Consider the following 24,426-nt stretch of genomic DNA (forward strand, 5'->3'; position numbering starts at 1 on the left):
CATTATTATAGACGATTACCTATACGTGACAAGTGAGATTAGATAAAAGCAGTAACTTCACCTGACGTTGATAAAAGGCCTACTGGTCATTCTTAAAGACAGCACACAGCATATAAAATAAACACTACCTTTACATTAAAGGTCTCCTATCATGCTCTTTTATTGCCGATATTATAGGGCTCGAATATATTTTAAAAAAAACATGTCTCTGATGTGTTTTGCTCAAAATACCAAACAGATCATGCATTTTAGCATGTGCGCTATCCCTCTGTTTCAGCCCCGTCTTCGAAAAGTGCTGATTCTGTGACTGTCGCTTTCATGCAAATGAGCTGAAGCTGGCCACGCCCCTTTGGAGCGTCATGGTCTCTCTGTCTGAACAGAGAAGTTTCTAACAGAGAAACTCAGCTAAACACTGCCATGATTAAATGCCATATTATGTTCCCAACCACATCCAGCATTATTTCTGAAACACTTCTCAGTGTTTACCACGAGAACAGAGACATTAGATGTATTATATAAACAACAACTCTAAGTCCCTCCTGCAGACATCCTGCACAGAGAGACAGAGGTGCTGCGGAGGGGATTCAGCTCGCGACTATATTGCGGACGATAGGTTGAGACGTGTCACGTGGGGGGGACGTTGCCAGGAGTTCAATGTAAAGCCAGCCAACATTTCAGATATGACGTCATATTGGCAGCAAATCTGGATCAGCTCATTTGTACCCCCTGTTTTTAGAGATGTGGGTAAGGAGGAAAAGACAGAGGGTTGTGTTTTCTGACACTTTGTGAGTCTCCTTACACACCGGGGACACATGTTTATGTATAAAAGACAGCAAAAAGTGCATTTTGCATAACAGGGGACCTTTAACTATTGTTAATAACAATGCAATAATAATAGTAGCATGATAATACAACACATAACTGAGTCTGAAGCATAACAATTTAATCCAATAGTTATTTATAACAAACAGAGAATGTATTGAAGGATAGCACCTTTAGATTTAGCTCTCATTTTCAAGGGGGTCCTAAAACATAAATACACAATAATAAAACACATACAGACAGTTGCACAACATTACATATACTACAGACACACATACTCACTCACCCTCAACAAGAAACAAGGACCAGATAATAACGTTTGAATGAAAGTAGGTACGCTCAAACTAAAAGCATAATCAAGAACAGATACAGGAAAATAAAATGTGTATCTTTAAGAACTCTATACTGGTGTATTATGTCTCACTATGCTAACATTGACCTGCATCACACTGCGTTTCTTTTCACTTTTATTGCCAGTGTAATGATAGTCAACACTGCGCCACACCTGTTGTTTCATGCCTGACAACACTTCCTTATCTTGGGAAGAAGGCAAAGGTTTAAAGGTTTTCCTCAGGCGTTTATAAATCTCCCACATTTGTCTGATCCTATCTGCAGTCAGACCAGCCATGTCCTCGACTGCAGAGCCTCAGACACACAGCAGTGAGTACACACCGCCCTCAGATGTGTTGCCAGATTGTTTCTCTTTTTGCTAAATTATGATTGTGAAGCAAAAATAAAGACGTTTGTTTTTGGGATAATAGTTAAAAATCAATACCTGTCATCATTTTAAAAGAGGAGAGTCTTTTGCTTTTCATGTGGTTTTATATTATTCCACAATAACATGAATACACAATTCCTTTTGAGTATTCATGCATTTAAGGATCTGCTTGATTTCACACTAGTCTTATTTCTATATGAATACAAAACAAGAAGCCATTTTTTATTGTCATTGATTTTGGGGGAAAATCCACGACTGACTGAATTAGCAATTCACACATTAAAGTGTGGACATTTGGTGTTTTTAAAGCAGGGATAATAACATTAGCATTGAATCTTGTATATAATTACACACACACACACACACACACACACACACACACACACACACACACAGACACAACGACGTGTGTAATGTGGTTTAGTCATCATTGTATTTTCTTGGGTTTCAAAATCAGAGCTGCAGCTACAACAGGACGTGTTGGCATATTCCATTGTTCCTGCTCCAAGGTCTCCTGTTGAATCAGAGCTGGAGAAAAAGAAAGAAATATGCACAGTGTCTAATTAACAGCTTTTAGTCATTCGCAGCTCTTAAATGTAATAAGAAAACTGGCTGCAGCGAGGTCCCTGCACATGAAATGAAGAGTATTTAAAAAAAGGTGTGCATGAATCTGACAATTAATTCCAACAAGGCCTTTTTACTTTTACACATTCAGACAGACTGCTGGTGGCATTAGAAAAACACTATTTAAGAAAGAGCTGTTACAAGTAAACCAATCTTGCAAATGTAGTTTTACAACAAAGTTGGATAAAAGAGGCCGGAATATATTATCTGAACCATCATTTCTGTGTTTTGTTTTCGCACGGAAGGAAATACATGTAATACCCCCTAAACTCAGTCTAAGTACAGATGGCCTGTTAAAGCCCACAGTGGTTATCTCTCTATTGCACATTCTCGCTTTTATAGTCTGTTGTAGTAGTGTTATGAGAATGAACAACATTCAGCCTCTGTCTATTGCGCCGCAATAACAATCCACGCTGTCCAAAAGCTCTGATATTGAAGCCTGAGCTCAGCATGGGTATTGAAACGCAGCGATTTGCTTTTGCTAATCACGTAACCCTCATGTATATTTTACGAACGCCATTATGTGTGGCGAGGTGAGGATGGGGAATTGGTTATTGGATAACAGATAAGGCGATAGATAGCGCAGGTGTCATTCAACGTGCACGACCCCATGAGCCATAAGAACATGCAGCAGCTGTTACAGCACATCTCCCAACGCTTCTATAACCTATGCTCCTACCACAGGAGAGATTTGTTTTTTCACTCAACCCTTCTTTGTTGCATTGTTGATTATTACATTTAAGTGTTGATAGCTCAAAAAAAAGCTGCAGTGGTGTGAAGAAGGTGTAAAAGTGTTTTTTTATCACACAGATGTCTTCAACTTATTTCTAAAGATAAAGCTGCTCCTTGATAGAGATGGTGTTGATATCCGTAGATCACGCTGCCCCAAAAAACGGTGAATAACAGATTAGAAAATGTACATCGCTTCCTCATTCCCAGCTGTGGAAAGTCCCGTAGACACATAACTGCACCACGCCCAGCATTATGTGGTGATATACCTGAAAGAAGTGAGGGCTTGTAGGGCCAAGAGTTCAGCTGCTGCTCGTGTAACATAACAGTGCATGCTATTTAGTTGACGCTTATGATACAAACACTTCAATAAGGGTGAAATTCCCTCAAGGTTTAGCTTTATTCTCTTTGATATGCTGACTGCAGCGGATAGGATAGAAACACTCACCGGCTGATTGTTGTCCAGCACAAAACCCCCTTAGCGATGGCCACCCCATGTGTACTATCATGTCTGTGTATTTCCTCACTGCTTTATCTCCAAAGATTGAACAGCATACTAATAAAAAATCAGCCATTCAGTAACCCTTCTCTCCTCTCCTCTCCGCTCCTCAGCTTCCAGCAGGCAGAAATGTCCGCCGGGCAAGGGGCTGGAAAGCATTGCCCCTCTGGTGCAGTCTGTTGAGGAAACCCCCGATCCCATCCCCACCACCATCAAGGGAACCATTCCAACATGGATCTATGGGAGCTTCTTGAGGAATGGTCCTGGGAAGTTTGAGTTTGGGAAGGACAGGTAATATGAAAGAAACAACAACTTTTAAAGTGCAGAAGTTACTCAAATCAAGTGAACTTTATTAACCTGACAGCTTACAAAAAAGGTAATATAGCATAGACACATAGGAGTTATTGTAGGGTTAAACTCGATCACTCCCACACTGATTCAAAGGTTTAAATAGTTTGTCACAATTTGCCCAAGGCCTATATGACAAGCCTTATGATATATTTCTTAAAACTCTGTTCTCAAAACTGTGAACACAGCAACTAAAATACTGAGACACAAAACACACAAATGTGTATAGCCACACAATGCTGCTTCCTCCTTTTTACAAGAATGGTTCAATTAGAGAGCCAACTTTACCAGATTTAGACACAGATGTTCAGTACGTTATGCAAAAATAAAAGAGCATAGATCTTTAAACCATGTAGAATATGGAGTCAAATGGGGGTTATTTTTCCTCCACAAACAACAAATTCTCCAAAGTATTTGTCCTCATGAAATTCAGGATGTCCATGTTTACTAAGAAATCAAATTCCTTACATGTGTAGTGGCTGGAAAGGATCAGACGAGGGGCAGGAGGAGATTTGCAGCCCGACAGGTCTCTAGTTTTATTACAATCAAATGTAACACGGCAAAAATATCAAGAGCGCGTTTCGATTATACAAATATCACACGGTTCTTTTCCCACCCACCTGGCTTACGTAATTTAGTATTAAAGGATCCAATCGTTGTTCCTCTTAACTCTCATGTCGCACTGACCTGTTGTTGTTGGCAAGGAGAATAGTTTAAGTAGTCTAAGTATTTCACTCGACTTCCAAGAATAAGATTTGTCAGAGAACGCTCACAATACTCCGTTGACAAGTAACATGTCTTTTTCCCTCTCAGATACACCCACTGGTTTGACGGCATGGCCATGATGCACCGGTTCCACCTGTGCGAGGGGAACGTCACCTACAGCAGTCGCTTCCTTCGCAGTGACTCGTACGTCCAAAACTCGGAGAAGAACCGCATCGTGGTGTCAGAGTTCGGCACATTAGCCATGCCCGATCCCTGCAAGAACATCTTTTCACGCTTCTTTTCCCGCTTTCAAGTCCCCAGTATGTGTGTTTTCTTTACATATTGCATATTCCCTTGTGTAAACCATTTCAGCGCAGCGGTATATATCACCAGCAGTGCCAAATGCATTATTAAACTATCCAATTCAATATTGCATGAAGGTACCTCATCAGCTTTGCTAGAATATTACAGGCAAAGTCAAATTCAAAGAAAACAGAAAGGTGTCTTATGGTTTTCTGTCGTCAGTGCTCATGGCCTTGACTGTATGTGCTGTATTGTGTACAGTCTAATGAAAGCTAGTGTTACATCATAGTAAGTTTTTGATCAAAACAGACCACACAAGTCGGTCGGTATGTGTGAGTGTATGTAGAGGTCTGTGAGAGAAAGCATAACTCAAGATTAAGCAGAAGAAATTGATGGAAAAAATAGTTTCTGTGAGTTTGGCTTCTATATTTAAGATGTTCCTGATATCTTTGTGTGTGTGAGAACAGAGGCCACGGATAACGCCAGTGTGAACTTTGTCAAGTACAAGGGGGACTATTATGTCAGCACAGAAACCAACTACATGAGACGAGTAGATCCGCAGAGCCTGGAGACAAAGGAGAAGGTGAGTCAGAGTAACAGATGTTAAAAGTCTCTTCTGATAAATGGTCACAGAGCAAATAAAATAAAATATTGAGGACAATGAAGATGATGATGCTGTCTGTTTAAGGTGGACTGGACTCAGTACATCGCTGTGAACTCGGCGACAGCTCACCCACACTATGACCGTGACGGAGCCACGTACAACATGGGCAACTCCTACGGGAAGAACGGTAACCTTCGTTTCCTCCTTCGTTCCCATCGTTCTACCTACCAACAGCATTACAAGGGTTCCTTTAAAATATATTACATTACTATTAATTAACTGTAAAACTATTTGATCAGCAACCTAATCTAACCTAATCCTTACCTTAGAAAAGAAGAATCCAAGATATTCAGGATAACAAATGTGCTCAAGATATTATGTATAGAAAAACCTGCCTATCATTAAGAAGAATCGGAGGATGAAACCCTCTTTATTAGTCACATACATGCACACAGCAGAGCACACACAGTCCTCCTCTGCATTTAACCCATCCTAGCACTAGGAGCAGTGGGCAGCTAACGTGCAGCGCCCGGGGAGCAATGGGGGAGGGGGGATTGGAGATGTCCGGTGCCTTGCTCAAGGGCAACACAGCAGGGCCCAGGAGGTGAACTGGGACCTCTCCAAGTAGAAGTCCACTTTCCACATTTCAAGTCTGTTTGGGGACTTGAACCTGAGACCCTACGATTCCCAGTCCAAGCCCCTACTTACTGAGCCACTGCTGGATACGCATTTAAACACAGCAATGAAAAACATGAGCACAAAATACAGTTTAACAAAGCAATCTGAGCTGACAGAAAATGCTCCGTTTTTGTTTAATACACACAGTTAAACTTACAAACACTATTTCATGAACATGTAGGTTCACTTACTGAATTAAATCAGTACAAATGAACCAAAGAAAGCATGAAAGTAAGTAAATTCAGGCCGTAGGCGTATAGATTCACTCAAACGCTTAAAGTATTCGCCTTCTTTAACAAGAAACACAATGTTCTCCTTTTAGTTTTTACTAACAGTGTAATCCTGCTATATCTCCAATATTTAGGAATTCAACAGTAATCTGAATACTTCTTTTTTATGTAACTGTAAGAAAACACTGGTTTTTTTTGTATCCTAAACATCACGGGTGTCCAAACTACGTCCCGGGGGCCCAACTGTAGCCCGTTGTCCATTTTGAATCGGCCCTCAGCAAACTCTATAAGACATGAAACTTGTGCTTGTCTTATATTGTACTTCTTAAATATATATGGCATAATACATTACACAGTATTCATGTGTTAATAAGCCATGTTTTCACCTCTAGTGAGTGGTCCAGCCCTTTGTATATTTTTCTGTATGTGGCCCTCAGTGAAAAAAGTTTGCCCTTACATGTAAATCCGTTACTTCCCAAGCCTACCTAACAATCTGTATTAAGATCAATATCCCTATGTAATCCATCCCAACAATTCTCAGCAACCTCATTTGTCTTTGGGCCCCTTTAGGTTTCTTCTACAACATCATCCGTGTGCCTCCTCCTGACGAGAACGCAGCGAAGGAAGACTCTGCAGATCTGACTGGATCCAAAGTGGTCTGCTCCATCCGAGCCGCTGAAGCCAGGAAACCTTCTATTATCACAGCTTTGGTGAGATACTGTCTTCAGTATAACGAATACTGTCTTTAAGGTGCATGCTGGATGTATACTGAGGTGGAATTAATGAGTTCTGTGCGAGGCTTTGTTTTTTCGCCCGCACTGACAGGGTAAGTCTATTTCACCGAAGGAGAGCGTCACCGCTTTTTTCCCATGCTCTTATTAATTACTCATTTGAATTCTAGTCTCGCCCTGCTTCTTTTTGACAATCACAGCTCCTTTGTCTTTCTGTTCAGCTTTCACTATCTCTCTTTGTCTATAACTTTGCTTCTGACTCACACTGAAAAGCACACACTTTCTCTTACCCTCTGTGTCAGTCCTAGAAAAAATGTCATCTGTTAGAAAAGACATAATTATAACTTTTTTTGGACTTGAGTTTCTTCCCTTGCTTAACTCCAAAAAGCACGGCTACCAAGATGCTGTAATAATGAGTGTTAAAGTGTTTGATGCTTTGTTGTTTGTAAATCAGCTTTTACTGTTATATTTCAGTCAGTGACAATTAGGCTAAAGGGAATTTCCCTTTCCTGTAGTGTGTTATATTGTTTTGTGTGCGTGTAAATGGTCTGCAAAGGCTACAATTTCAAAGATCCCTCCAGAGGGAGTTTCTCTCCAACACCCTCCTCTCCTCCACCTGCCCAAAATGTCTTGATTGGACTCGTTTATTTACTTCCGTAACATAGTAACCTGACTATGTAACACTCACGCTCCTATTGGCTAACGCTCCAACACATTGTACGTGATAGGGTGAAGGCCGGTACATCTCTAAACTGTTGGCCAATCACAACAGAGTCAAGTCATTTGTGTTACATCCTCACCAAGGTCTAGGGGACCAGGGGACAGTAACACACAACAACCAATAACGGAGAGAGTCAGAGTGAAAGTTAACAAAGGTTTATTCCTTTTAAAACAGAATATTTTCCCAGACGTTCTTCAAGTGAGGAGGAGGAGACGAGGGAGATTGTGCCAAACTAAATAAATAAATATAACAAAACAAGGCCTATCTCTAAATCTATCCTTAGAAACAAAACTCAAACAAAAACCCTCACTCTTTTTTACACTAAGGATGGAACAAAGCAAAACACAGGGATGGCAACAATCCAATAACCTAGTGTGTCTAACAGGTTTCAACTACGTTATGAAATGTAGAGGCTACCCCGAACTTACCTAAGTCAACTTTATAGTCAATCTTTCCATTAGTGTGTACAGACAGAAAGTTCCATATACTATTGCCCACAGTCCCGAGGTATATAAAAAAAGTAAAAGTTAAAATATACACTATATATAGAATAGGTATATACATACACTCCTATACACCTAACTTATACTGTATGTATATATATATACACACAAATGAAAGGGCATAAATAAAAGAAGAGGCGGTCAGCTAACCAATCAGAGCAGACTGGGCTCTGGTTTCAGACAGAGGGTGAAAAGAGGGGCTGCAGCACAGGCAGTATGAGAAACATAAAGAGCTTTTTGAACATTAAAGCATGGAGACATGTCCCAGGAGAAAGTACAAATATGAGACCTGAAAAAGGGCCTCTTTAAGAACTGATCATTTATAGGTCAACATGTAAGATTTGGTGGTTTAGGCTCATAAAGGAACCAGGTAGGACCTTTGCACCTCCACCACCGGTGACAATATGATTGGATGTTGCTGGTCAGCTGATAGCCAAGCAGTTGATAAAAAAAAAAAACCGACAGAGTGAAGCATATAGCCTGATCTCAATCAGCTTACGCAAGCACATGCTCATTGTTCTGCCTGATGTTGCACAATGTTGCTCTGTTTGGTTGTTGTATTGCACCAGTTCCCTGATAACATCTCAGTCTATATTTCCGGCAGACCACCCTCGCTCTGCCAGACTGTCTGGCTCCAAGAAATCTCAAAAGTGGTGGAGCATTTAACGGTTAGACAGGGCAACACGTAATTACTTCTGTCAGTAGTTACAGTGGATAGGGGGTTATGTTTACCCCCCGTTTCACGTGTTTATCTGCTAGCACAACATTTCTGTCTCGAAGGTCGGTGCTGAGGCAGAAATGTTCTACCTTTCAAATTAACCGACCATAGTAGCAGTGGCCTTCTGACCCACAGGGTTAATCACTTTTCAAACCCTATCACCGGTCCAACATGTTCAACATTCAAAGGCTTTATTGTCATGTCCACAATAGAAACAACATAGTTTAAACAATGAAAATATTCATATTATATAAGCTCCTCCAACAGTGCAAAATAAACACAAAGATTTGAATCATGTCCAGATAAGACTTAAATAAATATATATCTGAGGTAGAGAAGTGTAATTATGTGAGCGTCCCATCATTACCTAACAATAACTGGATCAAACCCTGTAAAATAGCGCAAGGAGGAACAGAATTATAAATAAGTGCAAGAACATGTTGCAAGTTATAAATACGCAAGTGTATGTTAGCGGTTTACAGATGTGTTTACATAAGGAGGTGAAGGGAATTCACAGAGTTGAGAGTTTAGCGGTTTTATGATCTGTGGGATAAAACTAAGAATCCTGAATGATGGGGTCATTTTTAGTTTACATAAATACATAAATGTCCTACCATCTACCCCGTACAGTAATTTGGTTCCCAGCTAACTAACTACTGAAGTAATATTGACTGTTAATGTGTCCTTAAATAATAATTAGCTATGTCAAAGCAGTCATACTGTATCTGTGAGGGAATTATACCCAAAAATGACTCAATATTGAACTGAAAATCAAACTCAAATGTATTATCCCAACATGATTAAGAATAAGACTTTACTTTATTAATCCCCAAGTGTAAATGCAGTTTCACTCTAGTGTTATTTACTTTACGTCACAGACAATGACCTGAAATATACACACATGCACATGAATCAGTGGAGAGGTGTCAGAGCAAAGAAGCCACCAAAACTTCAGCGCCAAGGATTATTTGGGGGTTTTGTTCCCTACTCAAGGACACATCAGCCGTGCACTTGAGGCACACTAGCCCCATTCCAGCCACCAGTCGCCCTGGGTATTTTGGTCCTATCGGGACTTGAACCGGTGTCCCTTTGTTCCGAAGACCCTACAGATTGTGCATGATTTACACTGCAAGTCTTCAGTAGCTTCATCACATGTGTTACTGAAATATGTGTTTTTATTTTATTGAATTAATGTCCTCCTGTGTGTCTCCAGTCATGTCGGAGAACTACATCGTGTTCATTGAGCAGCCGATCAAGCTGGACCTGCTGAAGTTCATGCTGTACCGAATCCAGGGAAAGAGCTTTCACAAAGTCATGACCTGGGAGCCGCAGTACGAAACCATCTTCCACCTGGTCAACAGGCACACTGGCAAGGTGAGCTAATCCACCGCACACCTGCAGACACGGACAGTAAAAGTGTGAGGTAGGAAATGCGCACGTTTGCTGAATAGCCAGAAACAAACACAGGAAAGCTGCGAGCTAATCTCTTCACGGCTGGCGGAGCTTTTTCCTTATTTATTTTGATGAAGTCACACACTGATGGTGTAGCCTTTCCTCATACATTGTTTCTCTCAATTTTCTCATCTCATTACACAGCATACCCATTAAGCATATGAAACTTTCATAATGTGAAGGTACAACACAATAGCAGCAGTCTGAGAGAGGGGGCTTGTCCTCAAATGTTAAAAAAAAACAACAAAAGAGAAGCCTTTGTTTTTGTTTGTTCAAAAGCATTTATAACCCTTCAACATTTTGGGGTGTTTTATTTTCCTGACAGGAGAGTGAGATGAAATACCGGGCAGCAGCCATGTTCACACTGCATCAGATCAATGCTTTTGAAGACAACGGGATGTTGGTCATGGACATGTGCTGCGGGGACGATGGTGAGGTCATTGGAGACTTCACCCTGGAGAACCTCAGGAGAAGCACTGGAGAGGAAATGGACAAGGTAAGGTGTTTGGTGTGTCTGTTATACCACCATTTTTCTGCTCACATCTTCTTCATTCAATATCTGTTTAAAAAAAAAGGAAACGTGAATCAGGATTCTGTTTTGTTTTTATCTATCTTTGTTCTTCAATGCAATTTCCGTCTCCCTTTCTTTCTTTGTCTCTCTGCTCTCTATCTGATTGCCTGTTTTTTTCCATTTTACTTTCTCTCCTGTCACTCTTGAATTAGTGCTGCAATTTTACTTCAATCAAAACATTCTCACCTGAAAATCCTCCAGACTGTCATAAGGAAAGCCTGATTTTGTGTCAGTACTTTGTATCTGTTTGCATCTGATTGTTTCGGAGCCTGCATCGCACCTTTCAGTCAAATCGCTCACAATTTTTCATGTCTGTCTGTCTGATTTCATCTCGCAGTTTTACAACTCGTTGTGCAGAAACCTCCCAAGGAGATATGTCCTACCCCTGACTGTCGACACGAAAACTCCTTTGGATCAAAACCTTGTCACCGGGTATAAAGCCACAGCAAAGAAAACAAAGGCAAACGAGGTACGATTAAACAGCGTGCAGCACGGTCACTGTGTATACTGAGTATTATGTTTAACTGTGCATTACATTCATACTGGTTTTCCTGGAGTCAAGCAAAAATGGAGGCCTATAATCATGGTGAATACAGCCTATTCACTCCCACTCACAATTATCCGGCATGATGAAACACTGAAGGCACTTTTACAAGATAGTTACTTCATGACTTTCAGCAGATAAACTAATGTCCACCATGCGGCTGAACAATTGCCATTTAACAGTCATTATAAAATGTTGCTTGTTCTTTTACCAATCTTGTTATTTATCTACTCTGATCTTAATCTGACCCCCCATTGCATTTTCTAAAAGTGTAAATGTTGAAGACCATTTAAGACCTCCTATGTCCTCACCTTTTTTCACCAAAAAGTGACGCCCTTGATTCCACCAGTGTACAGAGACAGTAAATCAGGTCTGCTTGTGTGGATTTTTTGACTAAAATGTAAAAGTTGAAGTGAAAGTAACAAATGTCACTTCCTCCTGTTACCTTCCAGGTTTACATGACCCATGAGGAACTTTACGATGATGAGCTCCTGCAGTACGGGGGCCTCGAGTTTCCTCAGATCAACTACGACCAGTACAATGGAAAACCCTACCGCTACTTCTACTCCTGTGGCTTCGGACACTGCTTCAGTGACTCCCTGCTCAAAATGGATGTCCACACCAAGGAGCTTAAGGTCTCTATTAATCAAAGACTTCTTATGGAGACCTCGTTGTTAGCTGTGCACATCAAAGTTACTTCTACTGCTGCCTCTCTATCAGGGAAAGCAGGAGGTGGGGAGCTGGTTTTATAACATGAAACGGCTCAGAGTGAAGGGGATGTTCATGTAATCTTCCCTGTCTAGGTGTGGCGTTATCCCGGCTTGTACCCGTCTGAGCCTGTCTTTGTTGCTTCGCCCAAAGCTACCGAGGAAGATGATGGAGTAGTCTTGTCAGTCATCATTACACCCAGAGAAGTATGTTCACAAAAGTCACAACAGAAAAACAATCACCGACAGAGGCAGCACATAGTGTCGACTTTAGAAGCAATAAATGAAATCATTATCACGTGAGAATATAGCAATGCACTTTGACACAGTAATTAAAGTATCAAAAATAATTGTACTTATGCATAGTACTTTCCCTATCATTGTTGTGACAAGGCTGTTCTGTGACCTGTCTATTTACATTACCCATTTAATTTGTTCTGTTTCCAGGAGAAAAGCACTTTCCTGCTCGTTCTGGATGCCAAGACCTTCACTGAGCTGGGCAGAGCAGAGGTCCCTGTCAATATCCCGTACGGGACCCACGGCGTGTTTAACCTCATGGGCTAGACATACCACCGTTTGCACCTCTGTGGAAATTTAAGGAACAATCTATTTATCCACAGAGCAGTCATCAATATCAATACGGTTTATGTCATTGATTGTACAATTCCTAAGCTGTAAAAGAAATAAGAGCAGCAAGAAAAGTGCAGACTCATGCTATTTGTTTGTGCCTCTTCGATAAGAACAGGTACATGTGCTCGCTCTGTGCTGCCCTTACAGTCGGATAGATAGGAATCTTTTGGAGACTAACAAGACAGAAAGCCCAGCATGGCATCAGCACACTGATCAAATGTGTCCTCTAAGTGTTTTTACAGTAGGTGCTCTTGTAAGATTTTTGAAACATCCTTCAAAAAATGTCTAGTGTCCCTGGCCGATAGCGCTTAGTTTGAAGGACCAATACTTGAATCATCTTGAGAAAAACATAGACCAAAACATAAGTCAATACTAACATCGAAACAAAACCCTTATCCCCCCTTTTTTTTCTGCATAAACCCAAAATGTTTTTGCATCATCACGCCACTGGAAACGCTATACTCCCAGTGAGAACGGCGCAGCACTTAGGATACATAAAAATGCATCAGAGGAAATTCAATTTCTGTCAAAGTAATGTGATAGAAATGGACAACGTCTGAAATGCCTGGAAAACAAATGGAGCTAACTGGTCGATAGCCTCCAGAGAGTCTAGTGGAGGTCATATCAGAAACGGAGCGCTTTTTAGACGCTCAAAACAACCCAAAACAAAGTTGACACACACATAAACACTGACATGTAGGACTTGTGTGAGAGCAGTTTGTTGATGCATTGTATTAAACTGTTCGCCAGAAAAACAATGCAGGGGGAAAGGAGCAGACCGCACAAGGAATAAGAAGTAGCCTACAGCTGCACCTGTCACTCCACCGTATCCGCAGCCATCAGTTATTTCTCCCCTCTCTTTGATTTAAATAGATTGATTTTAAATGACTTATGGCTTTGCACCTGATACAGGCACTAATGGCTGTGTGAAAGCCAAGAGGTTTCAGATATATTATGTGACCCATATCATTTTTGTCTTTCCCAATATTTCAAAAAAACACCTTCAGTCAAGAGTTACAGTTTCAAAGATATTTTGCAACCTACCCGTAAATAATTCAGGACTGTTCACAGATATTTCATTTTTTGCTTCTCCTTTTACGGTGAACTGAATAAAACAGCAAGGAAAAAGAGCCGTGGTGCACTGTTTGTAATGAAATGTAATTAATTTAATACTGGGAATTAACTACACCTATGTTTTTGTCATGTTCCTTGCTCAACCCCAGGCTGTGTCTCCTAATAAGCATGCTGCACAGGTCTCCCAAGATGCACATTAATTAGTCCATAATTCCTAATCTAATCAGTCATGCTTCACCTCTGTGTGATTGTGTGTGTGTGTGTGTGTGTGTGTGTGTGTGTGTGTGTGTGTGTGTGTGTGTGTGTGCAAATATTGTAAGCTTAGGTTCATTAGTACTCTCTCCAACGAGCATGACCAGCCGAGAGAGATGCAGCGACCTTTGCCCTCAGATAAATCTCAAGCTAAATTTCCTTTTTTCGCAAATCTGTGAGGCGAAAGCAAAACCTTATCAATGTTGCCTAACACCCTTTCAATTTAAAGTATTATGGGGTGAGACATTAAGCACATGGATCAATAGTTTGTTCAATGTGTTGCTCTAGATAGTTAACACTTTGATGGATAAATGTGTGGGATTGACCTGGGTGGAGCTTGAATGATAGCCGAACACACTAACTACAGTCATTCCAAATTCCACTTGTGCATGCACCTTTACTGCAGCAGAAATAAAACGTGCATGCATAAATAGAACGCCTGCATTCACAGTTTCAGACGCTCCTATTTGACCCCTGAGAGTGTGTATGACTGAACCCCCCTGCTGTCTCACTTAGCACAATTTATTGCACAGGGTCTTAACTCTGACTACCATCTGTATCATTATTTCATATCCGATGAATTCATAATGGTATCATCTATATTCACCATATTATACACACTTCTCAGAGACAGGCTCAGATTTTCCTCAATAGTAAGAACAATGTCTTCAATATCCAGATTTGTCATTCCCTATCTTCACGGTCTTGAGCCATCACAGTGAGAACGTTTATCTGACATACAGATTGTGTGCATCTGTGTGCATAAGTATATGCTTATTTATGAAACCAGTATGGAGCGGTGCATGTGTGTGTGTCTCTCTGTGGGCTGTCTCTAATCGTACACATAAAAAAAAAACAATGCAGAGTCTTTATGGAGTCAGAGCGGAGCAATTAAATACCCACAGAGGGGGTGAATCGTGCAATGTCAACAAGGATAATTTCCCACAGTGGACCTGACAGCCTGGCTCAAGAAAATAAATAAATGAGAAATAGATTTATCCATATTGCACAATCATGGGTGGAAACAATGTGGAGCAGGAATAGGAATCCACAGTGCAAACGTTTTTGTTCACTGTGTTTGCAGCTCATGTTTCTCTTGATTTTTTTGTGTTACAAGAAATGTGTTCTTCCTCCTGAGCCCACTGCTCAAGCAACTGTAAACTTGAACTGGTTTGTATAACTCTTTTTTAGTCAGAAATGACTTGAATAACTTTACACCTTCTTGTTAAGCCGTTAAATGAAAAAGGAAATTGGTCTGGATTTGAAAATGGCTGCACAAGGTTGCCATTCTGTGTTGAAAAATGCATTCCTGCTTTAAAGAATTGAAGAAGAGGCTGCATCAGTCACTGCAGCACCATTGCAGGACAGATGCAGGAGACAGTCATGGGGGAGGATGATGCTTTTCAGTGTCCTCATAATGACAGAGACTTCAAAATCTGGGGGGAGACGAGAATAAGCCCGGGCCAATATAGGCAGAATGAGGCTGATTTTGCCATTATAGCGGCGAGCTGTTTTCCCTCTTGGATGGAAGCCTGGGCTGACAGTCAAACGTCATTATGAGCCAGTGGCCTTGCAGTTTGTCGCTGTCAGAGCCTCTAAATAGGGACTTTGTTTTCAAGATTTGTAGAGATTTATGACATTCCCAGCACTATTTAAGCGATGATGCACAACAAAGTCATTTTGTTTAATGCAAAGCCACTTTGAAAAACGTCAGCTTCTTGTGGGCTTATTCCCTCCGAGCACATATATAATACCAGGCATTGTGCCCGGGTTTTCTTTTTTCCTTTTTTTAATCTTCTTTCAATCAGAGGAAACACAGATGTCATGAGAAATTGCTGGAGTATATCTCAAATGAATGATGACATTTTCATCATCTTTGTTGAGTTCACCCTTGAACCCTGTCCCTAAAAATGATTAGCACATTTCTCTAAGTTGTCGGTAAACCGCTAATGTCAGCCAAAAATGAATTTGCTAAATAACTGAATAAAAGATGGATTGACAAGATTTGGAACGGCAGATATTCTTGCAGTGAGTAGACAACAAATGGAATTCCTTCCTTGATTTGCTGCAGTTTTCTTCTCATCTTTCCTTAAAACACTGTGAAGAAGCTTTAACGAAAGCTATAGCAATCTTGCAAGAATGATTTTGCACATGAATCTCAGAAATTGTTTCACAAAATGTATAGGCTTTCAAAGAAAATCCTGTGGCAATACCCCACAGGAAATACCTCACAGGCCAAGTGAGGTCAGTATAATTTCCCCGCTGCCGAGGACCGCAGGTGTATTTCTCCCCGGCTCCCTGCAGGAAGATTACAGAAATATCGTGGTGATTTTTCTATAGGGTAACATTTTTTTTATTGGGCCTCGATGTGACCCACGTTTTCCAATGGGAGCACCCTCCCCACAGCGCCCTCTGCCGGCGCACAGAAACTCCTCTTTATAAAGTGCCGTGATGCCTCGACACGCATGCAGTCAGTGCAAAAGAAGCGTTCACTCCCTCCAGAGGAGCGCACTGCTTTTTGAAGGAGCCAGTGGTGGGGGAGAAAACAATCCAGTCAGCGTTTTGTAGCACTTTCAGATGACTTCCTCTGCCTCGTTAGAGATATTGGCATAGCTGACAGATCTTTTCACGCCAGTTTAAGGAATGTTTTAGGGAGAAATTGTCTCAAAGGGGCAATTGGAGCGGGCAGTGTGAGCCCTATAATGCGGAGAGATCAAGTCTCAGTAGTTTGTCGGAATGAACGCAGCTCAGACGGACCCTGAGAAACTGCTCCATGGATTGACTGATTGATTGATTGGCATTTGATTTTTGATTTTCTTCAATATCAGAGGATTTTTTCCTGTGTCGTGGTTAGTGCATTAATTTAAAAAAAAATTAAAAATCGTGGATTACTATTTGGGGTCGAGGATTTTTTTTGCGTTTTTAAAGAGGATATTTATTTTTTATCATTTTTTTTAGTTAGGTTACGCTTGGGTCAAGGATCCGAAGAGGGGAATTAACCTTTCACAAGGTGGAAATATTCATCGTTTGGACCCTAACTCATCTCCAGTCCAACATGAAGTCTGTCACAGTGTGGATGTGCGTTCACATCTTCCTCCTGCTTTTAGGTGAGAAGTAAAATATGGAAAACATTTATAGCTGTGCGCAAATGTGATCAATTCAAGCATTAAAAATGACAGGATGGATACATTCTGACATTAATGATTGCCAAGGGGCATTATCTGCTGTGTGTCCACTTTTCTCATGCATGAGTTGCTCGAGGGGCAAAAGATTCATGATGCTTCTTTGTTAATTCATATTTGTGCTCCAATACTGTTATTTTTTTTAATTATGTTTAATGTCATTCAATAGAAGGTGAAGTTGCTGTATGCGAGTGAAACACTTACTATTTTGGCTTCATTAAATCCCACAGGATCTCATTATTTCCACAGCTTTTAGTCAGTAAAGGAAAAAAACGGAGCTTTCATCACACTAGTGTTTGGTTTAATGTCATCATCATCATCATCACCATCATCATCCATCATCATCATCATCATCATCATCATCATCATCATCAACATCATTCCAATTACCATCATGAGTGTCGTCCACAAACGCCAGTGCGTCAGTTAAAGTCATCTGACTGATCAAATATTTTCACAGTTAACTTCATGTGACTCTTTTTTTCCTTCACGTTGCTCTGATACTGATGCAGTGTCCCCTCCCCTCTGAGGTCGATGCTCAGTATCACCACACGGGGTCTCTCTTGTCATTTCACCAGAATCACCTGTAGTCAAAGTGTTGTGTGTGTGTGTGTGAGAGTGTGTGTGTGTGTGTGTGTGAGAGTGTGTGTGTGTGTGTGTGTGTGTGAGAGTGTGTGTGTGAGAGAGAGAGAATGTTGACTCCTGTCAAATGCAACACCTGACTCTGTGCATCACTGTTTACTCAAAGCCAGGTGTCATTTTCTAGAGGTGAATTATGTGAAGCTCACTTCTTGTTTTTTTTATAATAAAGGTGAGATAATTAGATACACTTCATTGATCAAGCCTTTCTTTAATTACATTTAATAGGAAACTGAGCACTGCAGACTCGCTTGTTTTTAGATGCCCTAAAGTGAGAATAGAAAATTACAGAATATGAATTAAAAGAGAACTTAACACGACTCCATGGAGAGATGTATAAGAGTAATGTGAACCATGAAGAGTGTAACTGTCTTGCTGAAAGACACCATGGCATGTATCGGCATGTCACAAGCCATGTTTATGGCTCTCAAATCAAAAAGAACACAAAATGAAAGCAGCTTTAAGATATGCTTGCACACAAATACAAAATCCCACATATTCCAGTGCAATTTCTGAGCCCTTTTTGTCTTGTCACACCAGTCTGTCCCCCAGATGAGTCAGCAAGTTCCTGGGAGACTCCCTCAGGTTTGTCCGTTTCCATGGCCAATGGTTCTCCAGGATCTCCGGGCACCGGGTCTGGCCCCGGAGCTCAGCCGGAATGGGTGGACTGCATCCAGGCGAGTGACATGTGCAACCAGGACCCTCACTGCAGCTCTCGGTACCGGGTGATGCGCCAGTGCCTTGTGGGCAAGGAGAAGGAAGCCATGCTGGACAACAACAGGGAGTGCCAGGCGGCCTTGGAAGTGCTCCTGGTCAGTCCTCTGTATGACTGCCGCTGCAAGAGGGGCATGAAGAAGGAGCTGCAGTGTCTGCAGAACTACTGGACCATCCACATGGGACTCAATGAAGGTAAGAGGCAGATGGTTTTACTATTCTGTGTCTCACAAATTCACCTCATGTTAAACTGTGTGGCCATTTCACAACCTGCAACATAATTATACCTCTTTAAATCATGCTTTGTGAAACTACAAACGTATAAATTAGTACTTGCTCCTTCCACATTTTTCACAGTCAGCTCATTATGAACGACCTGGATCTTCAGTGTCATTTGTTGCCTTCTGTATTCCCCTTGTGGCCGTGAATCCAGCTCACACCATGTTAAATGGTTTTGTTCCTGAAAATGTACAGCAGGGCTCTTCATGAGCCTCATGGTCATATAGCTACTATAGAAGCACTGCGGCAGTAAGCATTCTGTCTGTCAAAGTGAAACACACCTCTGTAGATGTGAATGTGCATGAGTTTCATCCTTTAGCAATATAACATTTATTTTAAATGATTCTTCCGATCTCAACTAAGAGTGTACTTTCCGGGCAAAGACAATGAGGATGCACTCCACACCCTTGTTGATGCCCTATTCCCTGATGCCCTGTTGTAATGATACCCAGAAGCCCCTGATGAAAAATATATGCTTTCCTTCTTTCCTCTCCCACTCTAAGGTAATGGAGCTTTAATGGGATTACATCACATAGACCTGTTATGGTGGAATTATTGGTTTTCACCTAAAGTGTTCCATATTAGGTTACAATTCTATAGCTCAGTGGCCCTTATGTCCACTTATCCAGCACGTTAAATAGCACTCTTATTGTAACCTTCTTGTTTTCACGTTGCAAAGCATTTAGAGAGCATGAAGCATCCTCCTGGATTGACATGACTCGTGGTCCATACGGGTCATAAGTGTTTCACATGAAGACATATCTGACTGAATCAGAGCTGATGGAGATTGCAGCGCCCTGGGGATCGGGCTCAAAGTGAGTCCTGAACCCACGAGCGACATTTCTCCATGCTCACACATGGCCGAAGCTTGTGTGACTGATGTCAAGTGTCATGCCATGTAAACATAAAGGGCATTACGTGCTCGGCTGTTTTTACACGTGTGGTGATGTTGGAAATGTTGCAAAGTCTCCAAGCTCAGAGCTTTCTGGGCTCTTGTGTGGCGATCCGTGAAGTGATTTACCAGGATGACTGCTCATAGCACCAGCTATACACTTCATCAGACTGATGGCAGCAGAGGGTCCCTGACATGAGTTCAAGGGAAATGTAATGACATGGATGCTCCCCAGGCCTTCTGTCTTCCTCCCTCTCTTTCTGAACTCTTTCCCCCCTTGTAATGATCTTTCTGGTCTCCCTCTATATCTCTTTCTCTCGCCTTCTCTTTTACCCCAAGAAACAGGCGCTCGGCATCACTCCAAGAGTCTGTGTTTGAGTGCTTCATGAAAATTGTCTAACTGTCAGGGATAGAGACCTCCTGTGCTTGCCCCTCACAGAGTTTTTGTTTCTTTACTCAGCAGATGTCTCTCAGCACTGTCCTGCTTTGGCCTTGTCACCCTCAGAGATAAAACCCGTTTTAACACAAACGAAAAGCTCTTATAGTGCAGCTTTAATCAAATCACGATCCATTGTGCAGTCAAGCACGCTTTTGTTAACTGGAAACAATCTATGTACAACATCCATCTCTGGAAACAAACACGAAGGGTCGAATCCCAACACACCCTCTTGAAATGGTGCTGAACCACTTTGAAAATGATTTGTGGACAAATCAGGAAGGTTAGGGTGTAGTTCTTGGGTAAGATGATGCGTAATGTAGTTTTGACGCATTTTCTACTGTTGTTAACATAGGAATGGCTCTAGAGAGGATATGAGACAGAAAGATAGGAAAAGTTAGGAACTAAGGACTAAAAAAAGAGGAGTAGAGCTTGAGAAGGTGAAAGGACAATGATGACAGTCAGAGGAGGGCGGAGCTTGTAAAAGACCTGGACATTTTTCAGTATTAATGTGATGAAATATATTTAAAAAGTAACCTCTGGTGCCTTAAGCAAACATATATTTAAACATTTTGCACATAAAATGACTTGCTGTTATGTAGTTAGTAGGGAAAAGTCATATATACAGTGGGGCAAAAAAGTGTTTAGTCAGCCACCAATTGTGCAAGTTCTCCCATTTAAAAAGATGAGAGAGGCCTGTAATTTTTATCATAGGTATACCTCAACTATGAGAGACAGAATGAGAAAAAAAAATCCAGGAAATCACATTGTAGGATTTTTAATGAATTTATTGATAAATTCCTCGGTAAAATAAGTATTTGGTCACCTACAAACAAGCAAGATTTCTGGCTCTCACAGACCTGTAACTTCTTCTTTAAGAGGCTCCTCTGTCCTCCACTCGTTACCTTTATTAATGGCACCTTTTTGAACTCGTTATCAGTATAAAAGACACCTGTCCACAACCTCAAACAGTCATACTCCACTATGGCCAAGACCAAAGAGCTGTCAAAGGAGACCAGTGACAAAATTGTAGACCTGCACCAGGCTGGGAAAACTGAATCTGCAATAGGTAAGCAGCTTGGTGTGAAGAAATCAACTGTGGGAGCAATTATTAGAAAATGGAAGACATACAAGACCACTGCTAATCTCCCTCGATCTGGGGCTCCACGCAAGATCTCACCCCGTGGGGTCCAAATGATCACAAGAACGGTGAGCAAAAATCCAGGAACCACACGGGGGGACCTAGTGAATGACCTGCAGAGAGCTGGGACCAAAGTAACAGAGGCTACCATCAGTAACACACTACGCCGCCAGGGACTTAAATCCTGCAGTTCCAGACGTGTCCCCCTGCTTAAGCCAGTACATGTCCAGGCCCGTCTGAAGTTTGCTAGAGGGCATTTGGATGATCCAGAAGAGGATTGGGAGAATGTCATATGGTCAGATGAAACCAAAATAGAACTTTTTGGTAAAAACTCAACTCGTCGTGTTTGGAGGAGAAAGAATGCAGAGTTGCATCCAAAGAACACCATACCTACTGTGAAGCATGGGGGTGGAAACATCATGCTTTGGGGCTGTTTTTCTGCAAAGGGACCAGGACGACTGATCCATGTAAAGGAAAGAATGAATGGGGCCATGTATCGTGAGATTTTGAGTGAAAACCTCCTTCCATCATCAAGAGCACTGAAGATGAAGCGTGGCTGGGTCTTTCAGCATGACAATGATCCCAAACACACCGCCAGGGCAATGAAGGAGTGGCTTCGTAAGAAGCATTTCAAGGTCCTGGAGTGGCCTCGCCAGTCTCCAGATCTCAACCCCATAGAAAATCTTTGGAGGGAGTTGAAAGTCCGTGTTGCCCAGCGACAGCCCCAAAACATCACTGCTTTAGAGGAGATCTGCATGGAGGAATGCGCCAAAATACCAGCAACAGTGTGTGAAAACCTTGTGAAGACTTACAGAAAACGTTTGACCTCTGTCATTGCCAACAAAGGGTATATAACAAAGTATTGAGATGAACTTTTGTTATTGACCAAATACTTATTTTCCACAATCATTTGAAAATAAATAAAAAATCAGACAATGTGATTTTCTGGATTTTCTTTTCTCATTCTGTCTCTCATAGTTGAGGTATACCTATGATAACAAGTACAGGCCTCTCTCATCTTTTTAAATGGGAGAACTTGCACAATTGGTGGCTGACTAAATACTTTTTTGCCCCACTGTATATACATTCTTATTCTACTAAGTAAATTCACTACAGTCATGTAACCGGAAAACAAAGCTAATAAAAACGGGAGGACAGAAAATACAACTTGTGAAAAAAATAGCCTTTCCTCGAGTCAAGTAATTTCAACGCTTAAGAAAATGATATATATATATATATATATATATTAAAAAATACATATATATATCATGATCTTTGAATATAAAACATATTAAAAAATAAATAATAATATATGTATATAAGTACACTCAGAAATTCATACGTTTACATACTTACCCATGTACTTCTATACTGTATACACACACACACACACACACACACACACACACACACACACACACACACACACACACACACACACACACACACACACACACACACTTCATGTTTTGAGATAGAACATTTTAAATTAGGCCACGCTCGAAGTTGGGCTGTATCTGATGACCCGTGCTGACCGGAGCAGGGAGTCGGCCTGCCAGCTCCGGGACTTAACCATTGTGTCTATGAAGAGAAAGCTGATGTGGACCAGGGATGGACTGGGATTTGAAACAATGCCCTGACTCCCAGATCAGCTCAACGCAAAACAGCACAATAATCCACTGCCTTGGGCAAGGTTATAGCAATACCTAATTTAATGCGTGTAGTAATGTTGTTTATTCCTAAAACAGAACCAAGTGGATGTTGTAAATAGTACCAAAAATCCAATATGTGGGAAAAAACATTACTAAAAAGGGACAAATAATTTGGGATGTTTTGCTTTGACTTCATAATTGTAAAACATAACATTATACAGTTGAGCTTTTTGAGCTAGGCTGCATAGTAAATGTTTTCTCAAGTAAGAAAGGATATTTCTTTTGAACATGGGCACCAATACACAAAATATGTTTCCCTCAATGTTAAATAGTGATTACTTTATATATCAAATGTAAATGTGCATAACACATTTATGAAAGATTCTGTGCACTTCTTGAATTTGTCATAATTAGACCAAACGGATTCCTTTTTCATGTCTGAATGAAGGAAGGACTGCCCCTAAGCCTTGAGCGTTTGTACTTGAATAAAAGAGAATTGCATTTGAAATCTGCGCAACTCCTTTATCTAGACAATCGTTATTTTCCAGATCAAAAGGACTTCATAAACCGAATGGCTTTAACACATAAAAGTACTCCCATCATGAATCAATTTGAGGGCAAAGGCATGTGGAGAATAATGAAAAAATCAACCTCAATCAAAGATTCAAAACAAGCTTTGATAGATCTTCATCTTTACATTCATCGCCTCACCGCTTTGTCTCTTTGTTATTCCACTGATGTCTGATAAAGAAGTAAATATTGAATGATAGGAAAGTATGTTTTTGCAGGTAGGCCTCCAGTCCCTGCAGCATTTTATTTTAGATGTTGTGAGTTGCCTCCACTTGCTGTAGGTGCAGAAACTAAACTGTTTTGGTTAAAGGGAAGGTAGTGTGAGGCAAAAACAACTTTACATTTTTCTATGGCTGATGAAAAATGAATCAGTTGTAAATGTAAACATTTTGTTTATTTCAATTTGCATTTTTGAATCCTGATTGCCATTTTTTTTAAAGGAATTTAAAGGGGCCCTTTTCATATTGGTATTTTGTGTCTCAAATGTGATATAATATATAGTATCAGGTTGCTTTCATGGTCAGAAAGCTCTTTATTTTTCTCATACTGCCTGTGCTGCAGCACCTCTTTCCACCCTCTGTCTGAAACCACAGACCAGTCTGCTCTGATTGGTCAGCTGGCCGGCTCTGTTGTGATTGGGCAATCACCTAGGGATGTCCCGCACCTTAACCTATCACGCACAAGAGAAGTGAGAGTGTTACATAGTGATGTCACCATGTTACTGAAGAAAAGAAAGGATTCTAATACGGCAGGAAAGA

General features: G+C 41.0%; 2 protein-coding genes across 3 annotated transcripts in view; both read left to right on the forward strand.

The window, feature by feature from the left end:
* The window catches only part of bco2l (beta-carotene 15, 15-dioxygenase 2, like), a 34,153-nt gene extending 20,186 nt beyond the window's left edge, over window positions 1-13,967 (forward strand). The window contains 13 exon segments of the mRNA XM_063897187.1: window positions 1,438-1,482; window positions 3,506-3,683; window positions 4,554-4,765; window positions 5,216-5,331; window positions 5,437-5,539; window positions 6,831-6,950; window positions 6,953-6,970; window positions 10,147-10,307; window positions 10,711-10,881; window positions 11,294-11,425; window positions 11,953-12,135; window positions 12,304-12,414; window positions 12,655-13,967. Coding sequence (XP_063753257.1) covers window positions 1,449-1,482; window positions 3,506-3,683; window positions 4,554-4,765; window positions 5,216-5,331; window positions 5,437-5,539; window positions 6,831-6,950; window positions 6,953-6,970; window positions 10,147-10,307; window positions 10,711-10,881; window positions 11,294-11,425; window positions 11,953-12,135; window positions 12,304-12,414; window positions 12,655-12,771 — 1,656 coding nt within the window. The 5' untranslated portion in view covers window positions 1,438-1,448 and the 3' untranslated portion in view covers window positions 12,772-13,967.
* A 2,441-nt stretch (window positions 13,968-16,408) lies between these two features.
* LOC134873522 (GDNF family receptor alpha-2-like) overlaps window positions 16,409-24,426 on the forward strand; it is a 56,358-nt gene continuing 48,340 nt past the window's right edge. Inside the window, exons 1-3 of one of the 2 annotated variants that reach the window (XM_063897188.1) lie at window positions 16,409-17,012; window positions 17,122-17,270; window positions 18,525-18,893. In XM_063897188.1, the coding sequence (XP_063753258.1) occupies window positions 17,219-17,270; window positions 18,525-18,893 (421 nt within the window). In that variant the 5' untranslated portion in view covers window positions 16,409-17,012; window positions 17,122-17,218. Of the gene's footprint in view, window positions 17,013-17,121; window positions 17,271-17,610; window positions 17,763-18,524; window positions 18,894-24,426 lie in introns of those variants that run through there. The other variant, XM_063897189.1, reaches the window with a different exon arrangement.

The sequence above is a fragment of the Eleginops maclovinus genome, chromosome 12, assembly GCF_036324505.1.
Source record: "Eleginops maclovinus isolate JMC-PN-2008 ecotype Puerto Natales chromosome 12, JC_Emac_rtc_rv5, whole genome shotgun sequence".
Classification (NCBI taxonomy): Eukaryota; Metazoa; Chordata; class Actinopteri; order Perciformes; family Eleginopidae; genus Eleginops; species Eleginops maclovinus.